Below are 20,763 nucleotides of genomic sequence, written 5' to 3' on the forward strand. Positions count from 1 at the left end.
TCAGAAAGGGGGCAAACACTTTTCACACCACTGTACATTTGGCAGTGAGTGTATATTCCATCACTTTCTTGTGCTTATTTGAATGGTGGACTATACATAGTCAAAGTCTCTACATGTCAGTATATTCACTGCATGGATATGCCTCATGCAGTGAGAAGTTTCCTGGTTATGTCATTAACGGTCTGCAAAGAAAATGTCAGGAGCTTTTAGCTGTCATCATAAATGGATACAAAAATGTGCTGGTCAGAGCTGCTGAGCGCTCCACTGAAAAGGCTTATGAAACAAAGGCCTCTAATTACTGCACTTCTCTCCTGGGCGCTGAATCTGAGGCAACAGAATCAGCGCCCACGTTCTCCTGCAGCTGCAGGTAGAGGGGCACATTTCAGTGGGAGTCACATTACCTCATGGAGAGTTAAAGCACCCTGTTAGAAGAAAATTCTGTTCACAAAGAGACAAATAGGTTTAGAGCTCCTTAAACGAAATATATTGCTGAAAGGCTGTAAAATCACACATTGCATGTTTTAGGCATGGAAAGTAATTGAAATTCTAACACTGCTTTGCTCTTTTTCATCAATAAAAGAAAACATTTTAATTAAAGGCATGAATCATTACATGAATCAGTAGTATAGTAGGATATGTATATACAATTATAATTTTTTTTTACTAATAGTTTTAGTAAAAACAGTACAGTACTGTACAGTACAGTGCAGCCATGTACTGTTGGGATTGAAATGATTTGATTTGACATGATTTGGGCTGAACTTGGTTTGAAATAAATGAGGTTTGTGCTGCTGCACAGAACTACCAGGCCTCTGGTTAAAGACCTCAGACTGGAATTCAACTCGCATGTTATATGAAACAAATAATAATACTGTACATCCTGTGTGTTTATCATTTTCATCAGAGTGTTGTATGAAACTCTGTAATGTAAAGGGAAAAATGAAGTTTCTTTAAGTTCACAGTTTTCATGCCCATTGTTAGATGCTGCCAATGTTTCATTAAGACTAATTTGTCATGAAGCTCTTTGTCAGCAAAGCTACATATCGTGTCTGCAAACATTTCATTATTATTCAGTACCTTCACTGCTCTCTTTGCGAGGGGAGATTTTTCCTCAGTAATTGCATTTTTTTCCTATATAAGCTTACGTAAACAGTTGCATAAAGAAGAAGTTTTAAGTCTGAGGGGGAGAGGATTAATGACTCCGGATAAAATGAGTCATCCACTTCACTTTATTTAGGATGTAACGTAACCTGTGCATGACCCCATTTTATCCAGTTATCTCTTTAAAAGCATTATGTTTCACTGTCAGGGGAAAGGATTTATCAGAGGTGGGCATTTATGGTATGGTTTTTACTCAAAATCCATTCAAGAAGGAAACACATAACTTTATCCTGGGGAAACTCTACTGCTGAATTTGACATGTGGACCTTACACTCTAAACAATGGATTTGCAAATATGAGATTTTCTGAATTTTGGGTGATCTACAGGGTTTAACCTGTATCTTTATAAGGCCGGGGAAGATTTCAGCCAGCAGATCCAAATAGTTCATCCAATAGTTTGGGATAATTTTAGGAAGTTGCTCTTGGAGAATACTTTGAGCCCTCTCTTTATTCATGACAGTGTTGTTGGCCTGAACTGTGAGCAGGCCCACTTAATTGAGAAGGAACCTCAAAGGTCTCACTATTTTTTCTCAGGACAGATGATTTTTACTATGTCCTAAGCAAAGTCCTAAAAGACCTTTTGACTTGTCTTTACTATTTATCTTTCTACCTCAGTCTGTCATTGTTGGTGTTTTGGTTAGTGTAGTATGATGAAACTATTTATGTCATGGTTGGTGGTTGGTGATGGACCCAAATGCAGAGGACTGGAGGAGTAAAGTAGTGACATGTTCTCTGTGCTTCAGAGCGTGTCAAGTGATCCAGGAGGATTTTTATGAAGTGCGTATCGATACTTGTGTTGATGGAGCAGGCGGTGAAGTTTGAAACCTCGTATTCTGACTGTACCATGTGACTGGTTCAAGAACAGGTTCATCAGTTTTCTTGTGAATCAAAATAAATGGCAAAACGTTATTGTTTCACCATCACATTTTCTTATGTTAGGACTTCATTGCATGTGCATTTGCAAGTAATTTGAGCAAACCCTGTCCTCACATAGTTCACACACAGTAATAATAATAAAAAACCATTCAGGATTCTGTGTTCTAATTTCTTCTTATTTCTTATTTCAAATGTGAAGCGCATATGAAGAGCCTCTGTGCCCTGTGAGCTCGAGCACAGTAAAGGTTTTTATTTTTAAGGTATACATAAATAAATACGCTCACAAGGTTTGTGACAAACTTGGCATCAACAAGCCCACTCACGTTACAATCCTCTCCTGCATTGTTTTATATAAACCAATTAAGACTATATTTAGAATTTATGTATTAGTATCACAAACATCATTTACTTGTTTATTCAGTTTAAGGTTTCACATATCATGTTGTTTTCACGTTGCCTATTTTACATTTATTGTTCACTTGATGTCGCAGTGCAGCAAATGAATCTCCTCGGTACGTCGGCTCATGAGTCGAACAGTTGGATGGAATGCTTCAATGCTTCATGAAGCTTCATCTTGCCATCACTGGCAAAGAGTAATGATAAAAAATATTTAATGAAAATGAAATACAAAAAAACCATAGTATTCTGGGCAAAAGACAAAATATTAAATACAAAGAAATCCAGAAGTAGACAAGAGAAGAGCACAGGGAAACCAGGGTTGCAACAGAGAAGTGACAAGAGCAGACATGAGGATTTGGAGAGTAGTGAGTGAAAAAGACAGGCTTAAATACTGGGAGGTAGAATGTAGAACAAAAGACCTGGTCTGATGAGCTAACGGGTTGCAGGTGTGGATGAAGGGAGCAGGAGGTAGACTGAGGAGAGGGAGAATACACAGGGTACTAGAAAATTAATCTAATATAAAGAAGAACTAAACTAAAGAAATATAAATAAACTATAGAGGCAAAGAATAACTAGAAGCAAGAAATAAACTAGACTTACGAAGAAAGAACTAATCTAGAAATGGAATGAGGCAGAACTACTAAAAGAAAAAAACAAATAAAAAACTAAGGAACACAAAAAATGACAAAACCCAAAACCAAACTCAAACAATCCCAGATTCTTGTAATTGATGTTCCAAACATCACCGTCTTTGTTTGTAATATTTGATTCTTCAGTCAAGTAAGGCTTAAATAAGCTGACAATTTGCCACTGATCATTAGGTTAACTTGATTACTGAAGTTGGGAAACAGGACTTTGTTTCTCTAGTCATGTACCAGTTCAGCACAGGTTGTTTTATGCTCTCAACCAGCATGCTCAAAATCGGACTCACTAAAACCAGCTGTTCAGTATGAATCATGATTCTTAACTATAAATAAATATGTTGGATTCAGGCCATGACTCCCCACTAACTCTACATCTGTTCTCACATTATTACAGCATTTAGAGCTCAGCTTTGTCTCCAACTACAGCTAATTCTGTTCTGTTCCTGGTTTTCTGTATCTTTTTGTTTTTTTACTTTTTATTCAGAGTTTCCAGTGCAAATCACATCACATACATCATACATGTAGTGCCTAGTACAAACTGTATATGTACAACCTCTGTGCTCCATAAGAGGCTTTGTTTCTCCACAGTACAGAAAAAGAAAACTAAATGAGTTTAGAATAGAGGCGAGTATCTCCTCCAGAATAGCAGTCGCAATCCCCATCAGCAAGTTACCTGAGCCAGTCTGCTGAGAACTTCAAGGCGTATCTTTTCAATGTTGTGACAAGTTTAAAATTTTCTTGAGGACTGAACTCCTCAAGCAAATCAGTTCTGACCAGTATGACTAGTATGATTCCCACTTTTTTTCTTAGCAATAGCTCTTTTGTACCCTTTGGCTAAAGTCATAGATTCCACAGAGGTTATGAAGAATGAAGAGAATCTAATTGCACAAACACAACATTAAGGAGATAGGATACTTCAGAGAATCATATTATGGCACTGTTAAGAAACAGTCATCAGTAAAAATTTACTTTATAGCATCAGTGATATAAAAAACTGTACTTTTCCACTAAAACAAAGGAAAGCACCACTAAAACTGTAGATACTGATTCTGTTCTACATGCAATAACAACCCCCTGTATTCTTAATATATATGGAATAAGATGTGTTGAAAATTTAAGCCTCTTCTTCCAAAGAAAGCATCCAGGTCTGCAAACATATGTTATAATCTGATATCAAACTGAATATTTTGTGCCACAATACCAAACAGTGTATTTGGTACAAGAAAATGCCAGAGCCACAGTAAAATGTGATGATAGAAGATTTGACCAGAGGACAGTGAGAAAACAGATAAACCAGACTACACTAAACCAGACTAAGATTAATTATTTGGTGTAGAGAGGAAGGAAACCCTGTCAAGACTGAGTTGCAAAAATAATGAGCCAAACCTGTGCCATATGCATCTGTATGCAGCATGGAGTACCATGTCCCCATTAAGGAGGCATACACAGACTGGATAGCTGCAACTGCTGCAATGCCTTAACGCTTCTATGACTATAGCATCTGAACTCCACTCTACCAGGGCTTGCAAAGAGTTTGCCAACTTCTTTAGAGATAACTTAGAAAAATTAGAGGGCCAGTCAAAGTCAACATCAAATCCTCTGCCAATGACATGCAAAAACATAACAAATAGTGAGAAAATGGCTAATCACATTACAAAGGTTTAGAAATTAGCACATAATGAAATAAGCAAAATGCAATAGAAACATTTAGTAAACTAAATCTGTTGAAGCAATAAGAAAACTGCATGATGATTTGAAATGCTGTAATTTATGGTAATTTTTGTTTTCAAAAGTCCTGACATAAAAAGCTCCTAAAAGGCCCAGCTGTGCTGCCATTGTGAGGAGTCAGATTCCTGGCAAGTGACAAGTATCTCTCCTCGCAGTCTCCTTCTGTGAATGGGACAGACAGAGGAGGCTCTTAACTGTTGAGAGGAGGAAGACAAACTCTGGTATTCTAATAATAGATGCTTAAAAATAGCCTCAGGGTTGGGTTTGACAGGGAGATGATAACTGCTATAATGCAGCTTGATCAGCTAAAAGATGACAGACAGACACCCACTGTCACCTGAATCCAGATGGAGCAGCCATAGTCCCATCCCACTCAGATGTTGTTGAGTAGTTCACATTTATTTCACAGGGTGATGTGAAGAGTTAAGAATAAATACAGAGGAGTGACATTGATAAGACATACCATGAAGAGGTTGGAAAGAGTGGAGAGTGATGGCCAGTTTGTTAAAAACCATATGAGATTTTAGAGGGTAAACACTTACTAGATAATGAGCAGGAGCATGGCTTTCTGCTGAAGTGGTGGTTGCCTTGACAATGTTGATGGAAAAGGTTAGAAGAAGCTGCTTTGTGTCTGTATGACTCTAGAGGCAGCAGAAGATCGGATGAAAAGAGATGAATGTTGAAGTGTGAGGAAGTTATGTGTGGGAAAGAAATATGTGAGGGCGGGCAGGACATGTACAACCAGGGAGATACATAGTGGTGAGGTGTGTGAAGTGTGTGATCAGAGTGACAGATGTCTTCAGGGAGGTGATGGGGAATGCGTCTGGCATCAGCTCTTAGTCTCTGGTTAGAATCACGACAGGCTGATAAGAAGTCAGGAAGGAGTCTCCATTGACTATCTTGTTTTCATATGGCATTGTGATGGCATCCTTATGTATCTGTGGGGAGCAGCCTGGTGAGGATGATGTGAACTGAACTGAAAGTCAGAAGAAGACAACATGTGTGCAAATGAGGCAGGGAGGGAAGCTGAAAGATGAAGAGGTTCCACTTTTACCTGAATTCAACTAATGAACCTACACATCAGTTCTGCATGTCTTAGATGTGTCTCTGTTCCAGTACACCTGATTCAAATGACTGCATGACCTCCTCCGCACACCTGAAGTCTGTTAATCACCCACTTATTCAAGTCAGGTGTCTGGAAGAAGGGAAACACCTAGAACATGCTGGGCAATGGATCCTGGGGACCAGGAGTCAGAAACACTACTCTAGTGAGACAGTCGCGTTATCCACAGTTGCTCAGCGTTTTTTACATGGTCAGTTGGACATAGAGTTGCAGGAGAATGAGCAGACTATAATCCAGTAAAAGGTCCATGACATAAACTTGTTTTTAGTAGCACTCATAAATCATATTACAGTGGCCAGTTAAGTGACTGTGGAATCTGCTGCTTTACAGGTGCTCATAAAAAGTATTCCCTTGAATTGGATGTTTTACCTTTTTTTACTGTTTTTCGCAGACTTTTTTTAGTCTACACGTTACATTTGATCTGTAAGATGAAGCTATAACAGTCATCTCATCTCATTAGCTTAACAGAGACTTAGCGATTTCACTGGGTTAAAATGGTAGAAAAGATTTGTACATTATCAGCATAGCAGTGAAAAAACAGATTGTGTTTCACTTTGACAGATCCTGAAGCCAGAATGTAGATATAAAACAGGACAAATCAAAAGAATGGAAAATTCTGTGACATGCTGACTGAATTTTCCAAGGATCCAATTTTCTGTGGTCTCTCTGTGGGATCCAGCAGTACCAGTACATGGACATGTAGCATCAGGTGCCCGGCTGATTTCATAGTGAAATTTTAAAAGAGCTGACTCTGCACTGTGTCCAGATCTGAACCTTGACAACTTCCACTGAGCCAGGTTCTGCTGCAAGGGAATCGTTTTTTTCCACTCTCACTTCCTCATGGATGTGTTGCATTTACTCAATAAGCATCATGCAGTATGATCAAGTGACTCTGATTGGACTTTATTATATTTGGGGAGATATGTAAAATGAATGACATGAATGCCATGATAAAATTGTATTATATAATAGTATAACAATATCATCATCATCATCATCATCATCATCATCATCATCATCATCATCATCATCATCATCACTTATTCTGGTTATTCTGGTCTGTTTTTAACGCTCATATTGTTGCTGTACTTTCAATCAGCTGTGTCACATTAGCTTCAGTCTTCATTTAAAGAGTGGTGAGTGGCGTATGGTAGTTTCCAAGCAACACGCACTGCCATGGTCATACAAACTTGCGTCATTTCCTACAAAGACTCCAGAGCGCGACCCGTTCCGCGCTCTCTTCCAGCTGCGCTCACAGAGAGCTTCGTCGCAGAAAGGAGCAGATTCTCTTTTCGTAGAGATATTCATAGTTAGAATATGGTTATGCGGTTTTTCAAATAGGCTTATTGAAGATTCACATGAATGAAAACAGTTTTTGTTGCGTTTGATATATTCCATCTCACCGGACAATCAGAGTCGCAGCGGTGCGTCCCGTTCAGAACCCCGGTGCAGCTCGTGTTGAGCCTGCAATAAAGAGAGGACGGAGCAGCACGTTGCCCTCTGATTTCGGAGCTGGAGAAACGTAGACCTCAGATGGGAAAATGTGTTTCTTTCCGTGACAATCTGGGCGCACTCCAGCGCCATTACGCACTTATATTACCGGTCACCTGTTGATGCCTGAAGCTCGGGGAGCTGTTTAAATTTGTTGGTGGGCGATGTGAAGTGACCGGCGCTGGACCAAATGCCCGATCCGTCCACAGGTCTGCATGGCACGCTGTTTCTCCGTTATGCGGTAGGATGAGCGCTGATCTGGAGCGCGCTTCGCCCAACACATCGGTGAACTCGGCCGGCGTAGGGAGCCGTGCGCTCTCGACAAATGTCCGAAGGCTCCATAACACACTCAATGTGCTGCTAAGTGACCTGGAGAGAGAGCAATTTATCCACTGTCTAAATGTTTACCACGCCAAACGCAACGTTTACGACCTGGTCCAGACTCTCAAAGTGATTCTCAACACGCCCGCGAAGCGACAGCTGTTGCCCATGCTGCGTCTCGTCATCCCCAGGTCCGACCAGCTCCTCTTTGACCAGTACACCTCCGAGGGGCTCTACCTGAAAACAGACCTGCTGCCCAGCAACGGCAGCGCGGAAAGCTTCGGAGATGAGGGCGATTCCACTCTGCAGTCGTATATCAGCTCAGTCTGCGAGCAGCCTCTCACGACGACTTGTCCGGAACCGACTGTTTCCACGGCCCCGCTCTTCAGCGAGGGCCTCTTCGGAGAAGTGCGTCAAGTTACCCTGACGCGCTCCAGGAGCCAAGAAGGTCTAGGTTTTAGCATCCGCGGGGGGTCAGAGCACGGCGTGGGGATCTACGTGTCGCTGGTGGAGCCGGGCTCATCGGCCGAGAGGGAAGGACTGAGGATCGGGGACCAGATAGTAGCAGCGAACGACTCGGTGTTTGACTCTGTCTCTCACACAGAGGCGGTGAAGGTAAGTAGGGATTCACACATGTGGGAATATGTTGATTTGTGCAGCACGGTTTGAGTAGATGGCTGTTTTTGTAGACTGCTGGATGAGGCGGAAGCAGTGAACCATGTTGTCCTGACCTAAAACAGCAGCAGTGTGGGACAGTCTCTCTCCTCTGTAGCCAGGGAGCCAGAAGGAAGCTGCCTCATCCCTTTTTCTAAGTTCTTCAGCACCGTTGAGCTTCACTCTGTCTTCCTGCTCTGCCACTTCAGTAAAGGCTCCTTCTGCTTCCATTTTAAAAACAGAAAACAACAACTAACTTTGCAGTAATGCTGCTGATTATTTTAATACATGGGGTTAGATTCTGTAAACTCTTTCTTGATGAGTCATGAAAAATATTTTATCCACTTAAATAACTATCAAAAAATGGCTAAACCAATTTCAAAACTGACTGGGACAATGTTTTATGGCATACAAGGTAGTCATGCTTTAATATATTAATTTTTGATTTATTTTAATGCAAAATCTGACAACACCTCTGTCTTTCTTTGTATGCTAATAATTATGGTAACCCTAATCCTTTGATAGTCTAAGAGGTTTGGTGGAAAAGGTGATAAGCTCCAAAGTTTCAAACTATTCACTACAAATTGGTTTTGAATATCAGGAGAATCAGTCTTTATTTTCAGTTGCTGCTTCGTGTGTTAAAAAGCATCTGGCTGATATTAAATATTCACTGTAAAACATTTGAGCTGTATTTAGTTGCGTCACTCTATCTTCTACTCTTTAAGTCAAATAAATTTAATACATTTAGAGAGTTTTAAATTTTGAACATAAATGTGTGCGTTTGTGAAAGATAAACTTACTTTTTATGTATTTTGTCAAACCTCCAAGAGTTGCATAAACTAGAGTTTTTAGATTAGCACTTAAAAAATGAAAGAAGAGAAAAAACGGGAGAGGAAACTATTTCCCAGTGTGTTTAGCAGCATGTTTTTATATCCCGTGTTGCTCCGTGAGTGAGATGGAAGTGTGTTAAGGCAAATGCTTATTTAAATACAACTGACAGGTTGCAAAGCTTGAGGATGATGTTCTGTTCACACTACATGTTTTGAGCAGAATTCATTGTGATATTTAATACAATTCAATATCAGATCAGAAGTATTAAAATTATTCTAAAGTAAAATAAGTAGTTATTTTAACTTGATATTGTGAGTGAAAATAACAGAGAAATGTGGCTCGCTAGCTAGATTAGGGAAGTTTTTTGTCCCTGCATATTGTGAAATAATTATTTGCTTTAGATTGCAGCATTAAGTTAAAACTCACCATTCAAGATTAAGAAACTTAAAAAATAAAACAATGTTTAGATAGCTTGTCTCTTGTAAAATTAACTTCATGAACTTTAATTTCTGAGTTTAAACCAAAAAATCTTCTTATTGACTTAAATTGCAGCAGGTGGACTTTCATTTTCAAGTTAAGCCACCTTCAAATGTTTTACAGTGTACGTGGTTATTGCAAGGAAAGTCTTGTATTCTAAATCTAATTAGAGATTTCCTGGATCACTTGTTCAACTAATTTAAACAAGATGCACTACTTTTTTCATGCAGTAACAGAATGGGTGGGCTGGGGATTCTCAGTTCAAATTTGTTTGTGTTTTCCTGTGCCAGTTGTGGAGAAAGTACTCAAACAATGTACTTAAGTAAAAGTAGAGAGTACTGGCTTTTAGAAATACTTAAAGTATTAAAAGTAAATGCACTTGCTGAATATATAACCTAATGGCTAATACAATATCATTAAATGTCTACCTATCATATTTAATTTAATACATCAGCAATGTGCCATGTTAATGAACAATGCTGCAGATAAAGCATGTTTTTATTGCATTTACTTTCTGTGACAGTTTAGATTTAGATTTGTGATTCTGTGCATCAGATTTTCAGGGATGACCTGCATCGCTCTCGCAGTCCTTAACACTCATTTTCAATAACTTAGAATACTTATGAAAAGTTCATGAATTTCAGTAACTCAGCTCACAAGTTAAACACATCACACAGATTAATTCCCCACAAACTGTTTTCAAGCTTTTATTTGTTAATGAGGATGATTTGTTGCTTACAGCTAATGAAAAACATGACATTTCTGATTATATTCCAGACCAATAAAGAAAACCTTAATGCAGAAATGTGGGTCCAATGAAAGATATATTTAATACCTGATTAAGTTGTTTTCAAAAACTGACAAATGAGCCTCATCGGAACCCATATATTAATTTATTGAATATAACTGTAAATGTTAATATGAGATAGAGATCATTAGTTCAGTTTAACATTACCTGGGACATTGGCAGGTGACGCTGCGCTCCATGTGCCCCCGACCGCAGTTATCAATGTTATTTGTCAGTTCATGCGAGGTTAGAACAATTTAATTGTAATTAAATACAGTAAGGGAATACTTGAACTTTGTTACACCCCACCTTTGACCTTAACAGAAGTGTCCAAGAATCAACACGTTGGAATGCCTCCTACTTTTCCTGCCATTCACTCCTTACACAGCCATACAGGTTCTTAGGCTCCCTTTCTCTGACCCTACATGTTCATATTTACAGTGGAATAAAGAGCTCATCTGTGATGTTGCTTGTGTAAATTTTTAATCTAAATTTTATGAAGAAAGTTGTCACAAAATACAAATATGCTTTCCTAATTGTGTGACTGTGCAAACTAAATGGTACAAATGCCCGGCTTAATGTCTTGATCTGTCTGTTGCACAAAAACCACAAAGTACAGATGAAGGAAAAAACATCTGATTCAAAAAGCTTAATAAATATTCACATCTGTGTGGTTTAGGGTGATGGAGGACCAAGCTTGTTGGAAGAGACTTCACAAAAGGCTCAGTCAAAGGTCTCAAGAAGCAAAATAAATATGTTTCTAAACTGTCGTCTGGTTGGTTATAAATAGCCATGTTGAATCCCAGCTCTGTTGTCCCAGACATTAATGTGTTTTTCTGTGTCTTTGAAGCACCTGTCTGTGGAAATATTTTTGTGACCTTGCAAGCTTTTCTCACTTAAACACAATCAGTTTGTAGAGATCTCTGCACAAACACACTTTTTCTACAGGCTGCACAGTTCAGGCCTCGGGCGAAAGCTTATTTAAGAGGAAATAAGAGCTTCTTTTTTTTTACCTGCAATCAACCCAGCATGATGGGAACAGCCTGAGTGGCTTCTTTTATCTGACAGTACAGAAGATGTGTTGCAGCTTATTTTCTACACCCCATTGGGCAAATAGGACATTCTCTATGTTTGTTTCAAGTAGTGGAGGCAGGCAGTGATCTCAGTTTGCTATCTGCAAACATATATAGAAAACTAGCAAGCCTAACATACGTAAATACTGGCATTAAGACTGGCTTGTACGGTAATTGTATTTTGGATTATAACCTAAAAGTCCAACATATTTCATTAACAATGTATGTGATGAACCAACACAATTTAGTACATAATCATGAGGTGGAAAACAAAAGATAGTATCTTGTTATATAGTGGTTGAGTTGGACATAAAAGCAGAAGGGCAGATGCAGCAAGTAGATGAAGAATGTTTCATAGAAAATAAAGAAGAAAACGTACAAAAATCACAGCAAAACAAAAACAGGAATCCAGGGGGAAATGTACAAGTTCTACATATACTATGCAAAGTTTCAGGAGACGTTTTTATTACTTTTGGGGCTTATCAAAAAATAAATAAATTATCAAGTTAATTGTGGAGTCTGCCAGGTACTCCACAATTAATTAAGATTTATTCATTGCATTTTATTTAATTAATTGCATTGTAATTGAAGACTATATAGACTAAATAAGCAGCATTTTCAATTTCTAATAATAGACCTTTCCAGCTCAGAAAGATCTATTATTAGATCATTTTTTGAAGTAGAAATTAACCCTCGGTGTTAATTTCGGATGTAGCTTGTGAGTCAGAATGTCACCAATTGAACTGGTGTTCCACAAATACCATGTTCCATCTGGAACCTTTGTACATAAAATAAAAAAAAAATTAATTAATTGTTTTACAACTTTTAATGCATTAAAATCTAAGTAATTAATTAATCAACATTATTTCATTAAAGTCCCGGCCTTAGGGTTATGTCTGTTTATGGACTACCTTTCTACTCTTCTTCAGTTCATTGTTTGGCCATTTTTGAGAAATTGCTTTTCTTTTCATTTTGTTTCTGAAGCTGAACTCTGACATATGAACCATAAGGGCAGAAAAAGTAATCTAAACTAAAACTATCAACTCGTAATAATCAATAAACAACATCTTCAAAAATACCAGGGGCACAGTAGCAATTTCACAAACAGAATTTAATATTGTATCTACACTGACCTATCTGCTAAAAACAGCATGAAGAAAATGATCAATTAGAGAATGGTGTATCCCTCAAAGCATACAATATCCTCTGATGTCCTGTGTTAGATATTGTTTTTAGATATTGTTCATACGCTGCAGAAGCTAATTAAATATAAAATTAAAATCTTGAAACACTGCTGACCAATGGTGAGTTCTAACATATTTCTGCTTACTAGTAACATGTCCAAAAATTAACTCTGGAAACTTTTGCAAAATATTGTATACATTTGGTACTGCACTTATTCTTATAATTTAAATGTTGCTTTCTCACTCTGATTGTTTTTGTGTCATTTTGCGTCAAGAAATAACTAGTTTCTATCTCTTAAAGTTATAAAATAAAAAATCTTAAAAACAGGAATGTCACCCATTTAAAAACACCCTGGTTTAGAAAATTGTTGCAAAGTTAAAATATATAGAACATAAAGTCTTAAAACTACAGTTATAGAAAGGGACCAAAACTGATGAGGGTGGAAATGAGCCAGTCAGAAGCGCAGCTCAGGTTGAACAGATTGAAGACAAAGTTAAATGTTTGAGGCTGAGATGGTATGGACATGTGCAGAGAAGAGATAGTGGTTTAGTTACATTTGGCTTCTTTTTCCTCTGCTTTTCTCTGAAATGAAATGCATAACTTTTTAAAACTTCTTTACTTTTATAAAGTAAAAAAGTTAACTTTTTTACTTGTAAAGTTATACTTTACTTGTACAACTTTACTTGTTGTACAAGTCAAGTTTTTTGCTCTCTTAAGCCACCTCAGGTTTTGCCCAAACTTGAAAAAGTCTTTCTTCCTCCACAGAGATGCAGGAACAACTCATAATTTTTTTTCCTTTCTTTTTTTTTTTTACATGAATTTCATCGGCAGCATATGAACAGGCAACATGCATTGTCCATGAGTAGGTTGACAACAAATAGATAGGAGACATATCAATTACATATACATTAAGTTCATTTGAACTTTAATTAACTAGTTTCTCAAGTAATGATTTTATTTAAAAAAAATTTACGTTAACAATGAATGAATAAATAAACAAACTATGTTCTAGTGCAACTAATCTGTTTTCAAATACATGAAAAGCGTTCATGCATTAAACAATAAATCTACATATAAATCTGCAAGGTGCGTGTCAGTTGGGTGGAGATGATTAATACATTCAGAAGTGTTGGATTTGCTTATTTAACTTGACGGTAAAAATCACAAGAGGTAATGAATGTAATGAAGGTAATGAAGGAGAACCAAACAGAGCAAGAAGAAAGAATTGGCTGAAGAAGCTGGTGTTTGGGCTGCTGCTGCCATTTTCAGCTACATAGTGAAACAATGAATGACATTTACCTGAACGACATTGAGCTGGTAAGTAATTCTGTAAATAGCTCTGTGTCCGCTCTCGCAACAGCCTTTTTGGGTCTGGTCTTTGGTCCGGTGTCGGGTCTGTGGTTTCACTTTCTGTACCGGTGGCAGTAGCAATAGCTCCATTGTCATTCCAAAAAGCTTCCAGCACCGTCTATAATATATGATGTTTCTTCCAGTGTCTTTTGCTGGGTAGGCACTGGCTGGGCGTAGGCACTTTATGGATAAAAACTGCTGACACAGCATTTGTTTTTAGCTTGCATACGGAACGACCACCTTTTAGAGCCTTCATAGTTTTGCTTCTCTCTTCTGGAGAGAAATGTTGAGAGCACAAATGTAGGTCCTTTGGAAGTTGTGTTTGGCTCTTTTCCACTGCAACTTCTTTTTTTGTTCATGTAGAAAGCGATGCAGACTCACCCCACTGTCTATATATATATATTTAAATTACAGCCAACAGCAACTCAGTGTGGCATTGTCTAAAATTACACTAGTCAAGCCCAATATGATAAACAACACAACTCGTGTAAAGTTAGCCTTCCTGTGTTTACTCAGTAAATTACACTACGTCATTAACCCAGCATGCATTGCGCAGGTGAAAAAATTATGATCTTCGGGGGCGGGGGGGATTGTTACAAAATATATAATTTTTTTTAAGTAATTATTAGTTTTGACGTATCACAAACAGCAATTTTTTAATCAATAGGAAAATTACAACATTTTTAGGCCAATATGTTCAACTAATCGGGGATCCCTTTAAAAACTCTTTCCGGCTGTTGAGGCTGAATGAAGGCTTGTCAGCCAGCACTGATATGAGCAATTTAACAGCCATGCTTAATGATTGTTGTCACACCACACTAATCCTGAGTTAGTCATCACATTGCCTTGCATAGAGGCAATTATGTTGATGTTTCTTGGATTTGGTCCTCATTAAATTAATCATTGCAGGTTTGATGAGAGGCAGGATGCTATCTTTCAGATTGGAAACATGGAAAGGTTTTATAAAATTTAAAGACAGGAAGAGAAATGGGATTTTAGCTTGAAATGACTTTCATTGTTATTTACAATATTAAGGATGTTTTCTAGTGTCAAAAAATTTCCTAGGCAACAAAAAATAAAACTGCAAGGCTTTTTACTGCGGTTCCCAAAGCCTTAGAAATGGTTTTATAACACTTTTCAGGCTGATAAATGTCTATGACTCTGTTTCTCATCTGTTATTGAACTTCTTTAAACCAGGGCATGATGTGTTTAGTTAATTAAAATAGCTTCTTTGGTCTTATTTTGCATTTTGATTTTAATTAGTAGAAATGCTTAATTTTGAACTTTTCTGAGCAGAATGAAGCCATGACTATTTATAAACAATGACATCTACATTTCAGTGCGTGTGTGCAGAGGTGTGCACGTGAGTGTGTGTGGGGTGTGGGGCGGCGTGTGTGTGTATTTGTTTAGAGAATAAAAGATTGTACATTAAAAGCCAAATGGCACTTGTTCAAGCTCTCAACAAGTCCAAGAAAAAACCAAAAAACGTTTCGGACGATTATTCCACAACGGATATAGGAGGGTATTATATCATTAAGTATTTGAGTGGGAGAAGTTATCCTTTGCTGTCAGTTTGATAAATCAGTTGTGATTTATCTGTTTAATATTATGAACAAACCTTGCTGAGTGCCTGTTTCTTTGGCTGCGTTCCCTATCAAACTCCGCTGCTATAAGATGTTGTTGTCAAGTGTCCTTGAACATAGCCCAACATTTTATAAAGCACATATTTCAGATAACAAGCATAAGTATGTGGGAGGGGCCAATGGGAATCTGCTCCCTGATGAGTTCTCTGGACCACAGAGGAGAAAAGCTGTCACGCTGCTGCATGGTCTGTGTGTTCATGGAGTTTGGTTTCATGCTCCTCCTTATTCTGATGTCTCTTCAGGGACTCACTACATGTTTAGAGCACAAAGGTTAAAGTCTAGTTGTCAGTCTGGAAAGTCCCTGAGGCTGGAAATCATATTACTGTGATATGTTCAGCAGGAAACTGGTCACAGCTATTTATGTTTAACCTGGTGGAAATCTATATTCTGTCTGTTCAGCAGTTTTATACTGGGAGTGCTGGTGGTGACACTTCTGACTTGAATGGTTTAAGTGTGAAGGTGATTTTTAAAAACAGCATCAATGTGCATTAAAAATGCTCATGACACTCCGTTTCATTAAGCTCTGCAAAATTGTCCAAAACACTTATTAAATATTAATCAGTAATCATTTCCATTAATATCAATGACATTTTTTCCATCTTGTTTTTAAAATGCCTCCTAAGCATCAGTTAAACATATGAACACTAACTGACTTCTACACTGAACTGCTGCAGTAAGTAGAATAAAGCAGAAAGGTCCTGGGGGTCAGTTGTGGGGCTCACTGTGGGCAGAGCCTGTTGTCCTTGATGCAGTTGTTCTCAAAACAATGTTTAGAGTTCAATTCCTTTCTCAGACCGTTGGCTGTGTATCTTTCCCTTCACTCTCCTCCTTCTTTACTGTTTAATGGAGGCTGCTAGAGCATAAAAAATTCTTTAAAAAAAGAAGTGAAGGCAAAGTCAAAAATCATCAAATTTATTTCTTGATTTTGTACGTTTATTTTACCATTGAAATTTTAATACAAATACTGGAACTTTTGCACACTCATTGAGAAAATGTTGATTATGCAGTTTGGCTTATTTCCTACAGATAAAAACAGAAAATTATGGTTAAAAAAAGGATCTGCCTAAGTAAGTGTGAAAAATGGTCATGGAAAAGAAAGCAGCTGGCAGTGGACATTTGAGCTGACAGTCAATTTAACTCAATGAACCCTTAAACAACAGACACACCATCAGGACAAAGTACCGTAATACTGATCTATGGAACTTTTAGGGTTTTATCAGAAAACAGGGTTGATGTAGATATTTCAGCATTTTGCTTTGAATTGTAAGAGGGATATTCAGTGTTATAAAATAGTTTTAATATACTCTGCATTTATTAGAGGGGATGGTGTTACATATTTAATTTGGATTGATGGTCAGAAATAGGGACTGATCACAGGGACTGATCAGTCTCAGGTCACTCTTCCATCTCTTTATGCAACTAAAACAACACTGCAAGTAGAATACAATAGAAATATCCTTCATTGTTCCACAGTGGAGAAATTTCTGTGCAACAGTAAATGTCTAAAATGTTCAATCCGCTAGAGCAGGAGTCTTCAAATCCAGACCTGGATCCAGGTTGGTGTGCTGCATCATTTAGGCCTGGTTTTCACAAATGTACAATGGAGTAAAACAAAAATTATTTCAATACTTTTCATTTGAAAAGATTTCTTTTTTTTTTTTTTTGCTCTGTGAACATTGTCGTATTTTCAAGATTGCAACTTTTTATCGTATCTAGATTTTGTCAAAAAATATACATTAAAACGTACACTGTGTGCACGTTTTAATGTATGGGTTGTAGTTTTGAGAATTCATTTTATTGTTGAGCAACTCCAACGCTCTCCAAAATGTTAATAACCTCTCAAACCTGAATATTTAAGAAAGTAAAAGTGAGAGTTTGGCTTTCTTAGGACAATATCTGTGTGCATGATTACTGGACAACTATTTGTGTGCAGAATTATTATGCAACTGGACAACAGAGGATAAAAACTGTCACGCTGCTGAATGGTCTGTGTGTTTGTGAATATTGGTTTCATGCTCCTCTTTATTCCGATGTCTCTTCAGGAATAAAGAGAAATTGAAAAACTGAAATTTTTTCCAATCTCACTTTTTTATTGTCTCCGGTCTTTTAACATCTGCAGTAGGATGCTGTTCATGTTCTCCCAATCATCAGTGGCTAGTTCCATCTTCAATGCAGTGGTGTGCTGGGGTGCTGCAATGAAGGTTAAAAACTTATAAAGACTTAACAAACGGATAAGAAAGGCTGAGTCAGTTGTGGACATCAAGTTGGCTCCACTGGAAGAGAAGATCAGAGCTATCAAGGATGATGCATTTCATCTCCTCTACAGATTATGTCTGAGGAGCAGACATAATCAAAAATTACTGCCGATGTGATAAAAAATGCTACAGCAAGTCTTTTCTGCCTGAGACTATCAAACTTATAATACATACGTAGTCTCTAGAGCTGGGCGTTTTAAATGTTAAATATATATTTCGTCATATACTGAGCAATATGTGTGTGTCCATAGGACTATCCCTACTCATTATTTGTTATTGTTGTATGTTTATTCTTATTACTTTATTTACTTATTTTAATTTTTATTGTGTGCTATGCTGGCACAAACAAAATTTCCCCCCCTTAGGTGAGTAAAGTATTATTAACTTATCTTATCTTATTATCTTATCGCATAGCATGACTGACCAGTACTGACGTTGACACTGGCCTTTTGTCCTGGATGTTAGCTCACCACCAGAATAAAAATATACCCATCCACTTTTATCATAGACATAACTCTCTCCCTACCACTTTCTATTCACCTACCCATCCTGCGCTGCGCAAGTCCCACAGAGAGCTCTTCTTCCACCCACTCCAACCCAGCTGAAGCACTGCGTGGAAGCTTATATAGCCTAAATCGCACAAGAGTGTCCCTTCCCTCTGCCAGTTCCAGCACTGATCTTTGACTGTCTCAAGCTACAGATGATGGGTCCACAAAAACACCAGGCCTAAAATAGACAAGCAGCTCCTAGAATCTATTGTTGGAATCCAGAGCTGAACAAAGTGAATGGACTTGCCTGCGGAGGCTTCCTTTGTCATACAGCACTTTCTCTCTGTCATTTGTTAGACAAGCTCTAGTTGCAGACTACCAAAGCTCCCTATAGTTTATCTGGGTTATTTTCTATTGCCTGGTAGAAGATAGATGATCTGAATACCTTCCTGTTCATCAGCTTACTGGTTAGTCTTCTGTTATGGAAATGATGACCTTTGTGCTTTGCATCACAGAAAATGATCAGATTTACTCTATATTGCTTTGAAAGAATAAAAAAAAGAAACCCAGCACAAATTTACATGAAATAATTTAATTTATTCAAATGAATTGAAGGTAATAATAACAATAATATTTTTTTTTACTTTATTCATCCCAGCAGGGAAATTATTTCGCAGTTACAGCACACGACAGGAGCTGCGTCTGCAGGCAGCCAGCTGAGCCGGCGCCATTTTTCATAATCTTAGTAAGTTTATACTAATATGTGAAGATAGTTCATCCAAAAAAAACTTTCTCTGCTACAGTTCGAAGATCCCCATGTACCAGGTACCCGACTTAAGCTAGAAATTTTATTTTAAAGAGATAAAGAAACTGAGGCAGAAAAGAGACAGAACCAAAGCAGAGACATTCTTGTAAAATTCCTGAAAGGATATGCATATGTTGTCTGTTTCTGTTACTGGATAAATTCAGCTGCTGTGGTAAAATGTTTCAGGCAGATGGAGCTGAGTATGAGAATACCTTTCTGCCCATCTCTGTTTGAACTGAAGGGACATTGTAGCTGATAAAAGCCTCGGAGTGCAGATCATGGAAACTAATGCACTTTAAGTATATCCTCTTTGACGCAGCTGAAGTCTAACAGTAGCAGAATGATGGGATAACAGACTTTAACATAAATGGAAATGCCTTACATCTGCAGTATTAATATTGAGGTCTTCATGTTCTCTGGTTAGATGGTAAGAATTTCTACTTGTCCTGGTTTCCCACATTCTCTCTCCTTTATAACGTCAAACTTCTGCTTGAGTGGTTTTGCAATTTTCACCTTTGCACTTACAAACAGCTTCCCTGGTGTCCTCTCTAGTCTTCACTGTTAAGTTTGAAAAAGAGACTACAGATTTAGATATATGAAGTGGTACATTTTTAGATTTAATGAATCACATGTATTACAAGTTAATAACAGAACCTAACAAAAAACTAGTGCAAACTGTACTATTAGTGTAAAATGTAGTATATTTTACACTAATAATAATAATGTAATTAAAGCTGAAAGCAGCATTAGAGGCAGCTCAGCCTCATGGCGACTGCAGGAGCTCCAGCACCCACTCCACCCGCTCACCACCATCGATGCTCTGATGCAATTTCCACACCCGTCCACTAGGCAATACACATTGACGTGAACAGCATCTGATGATGCACAAAAAAATCTGGTGCAGAACGGTTTATGTATTAAGGAAATATAGGTTTTGGAATAACCTAGGGGGCACAGTGGAGTTAAATTACAATTTATTGCTATTGGCCTCTTTGGAATTTAACAAAGGTCAATCATAGCAAGTTTGGTTCAAGTCGGATGATGCATGTTTGATTTAGAGACAACCGTATGCAAACAGCATCACATCACCAGCCAGCCCCTGCTATCACCAGAGGCCAGTGTTGAGAGGATTTACCATCATGTTGTTCTATTTCAATAACACAGGTTGAAATCTGCATGAACCATATAGTAAAAAGAAAGAAAGTTCCACCAAGCGAGCAGGAAAACATGTGACTTCCTGTTGAAAGGGGGCGGGGTTAAGGTGATGTCACTAATTGACCATGTGAATGTGATAAGCTCGGGTCGGTGATGACAAAAATATTAGCAGCCATCATTTTTATCAGATATATCTATTAAATACACTTAAAATAAAGCTGAGAAAACTGATGTTTGCTACATAAATTCTCCGTGTTACAAATCTATAAACAGTTTGGTTTCTGTTAGTTCTGTCAAGATGCAAGAAAGAGCAAATT

The 20,763-nt window shown here is 37.8% G+C and overlaps 1 protein-coding gene across 2 annotated transcripts in view; it reads left to right on the forward strand.

The window, feature by feature from the left end:
* The first annotated feature begins 5,229 nt into the window (after window positions 1-5,229).
* Window positions 5,230-20,763, forward strand: part of whrnb (whirlin b) — a 48,787-nt gene continuing 33,253 nt past the window's right edge. For both annotated transcript variants that reach the window (XM_028034880.1, XM_028034881.1), the window contains exon 1: window positions 5,230-8,358. In XM_028034880.1, coding sequence (XP_027890681.1) covers window positions 7,669-8,358 — 690 coding nt within the window. In that variant the 5' untranslated portion in view covers window positions 5,230-7,668. The remainder of the gene's footprint in view (window positions 8,359-20,763) is intronic.

The sequence above is a fragment of the Xiphophorus couchianus genome, chromosome 12 (genome assembly GCF_001444195.1).
Source record: "Xiphophorus couchianus chromosome 12, X_couchianus-1.0, whole genome shotgun sequence".
In the NCBI taxonomy this organism is placed as follows: domain Eukaryota; kingdom Metazoa; phylum Chordata; class Actinopteri; order Cyprinodontiformes; family Poeciliidae; genus Xiphophorus; species Xiphophorus couchianus.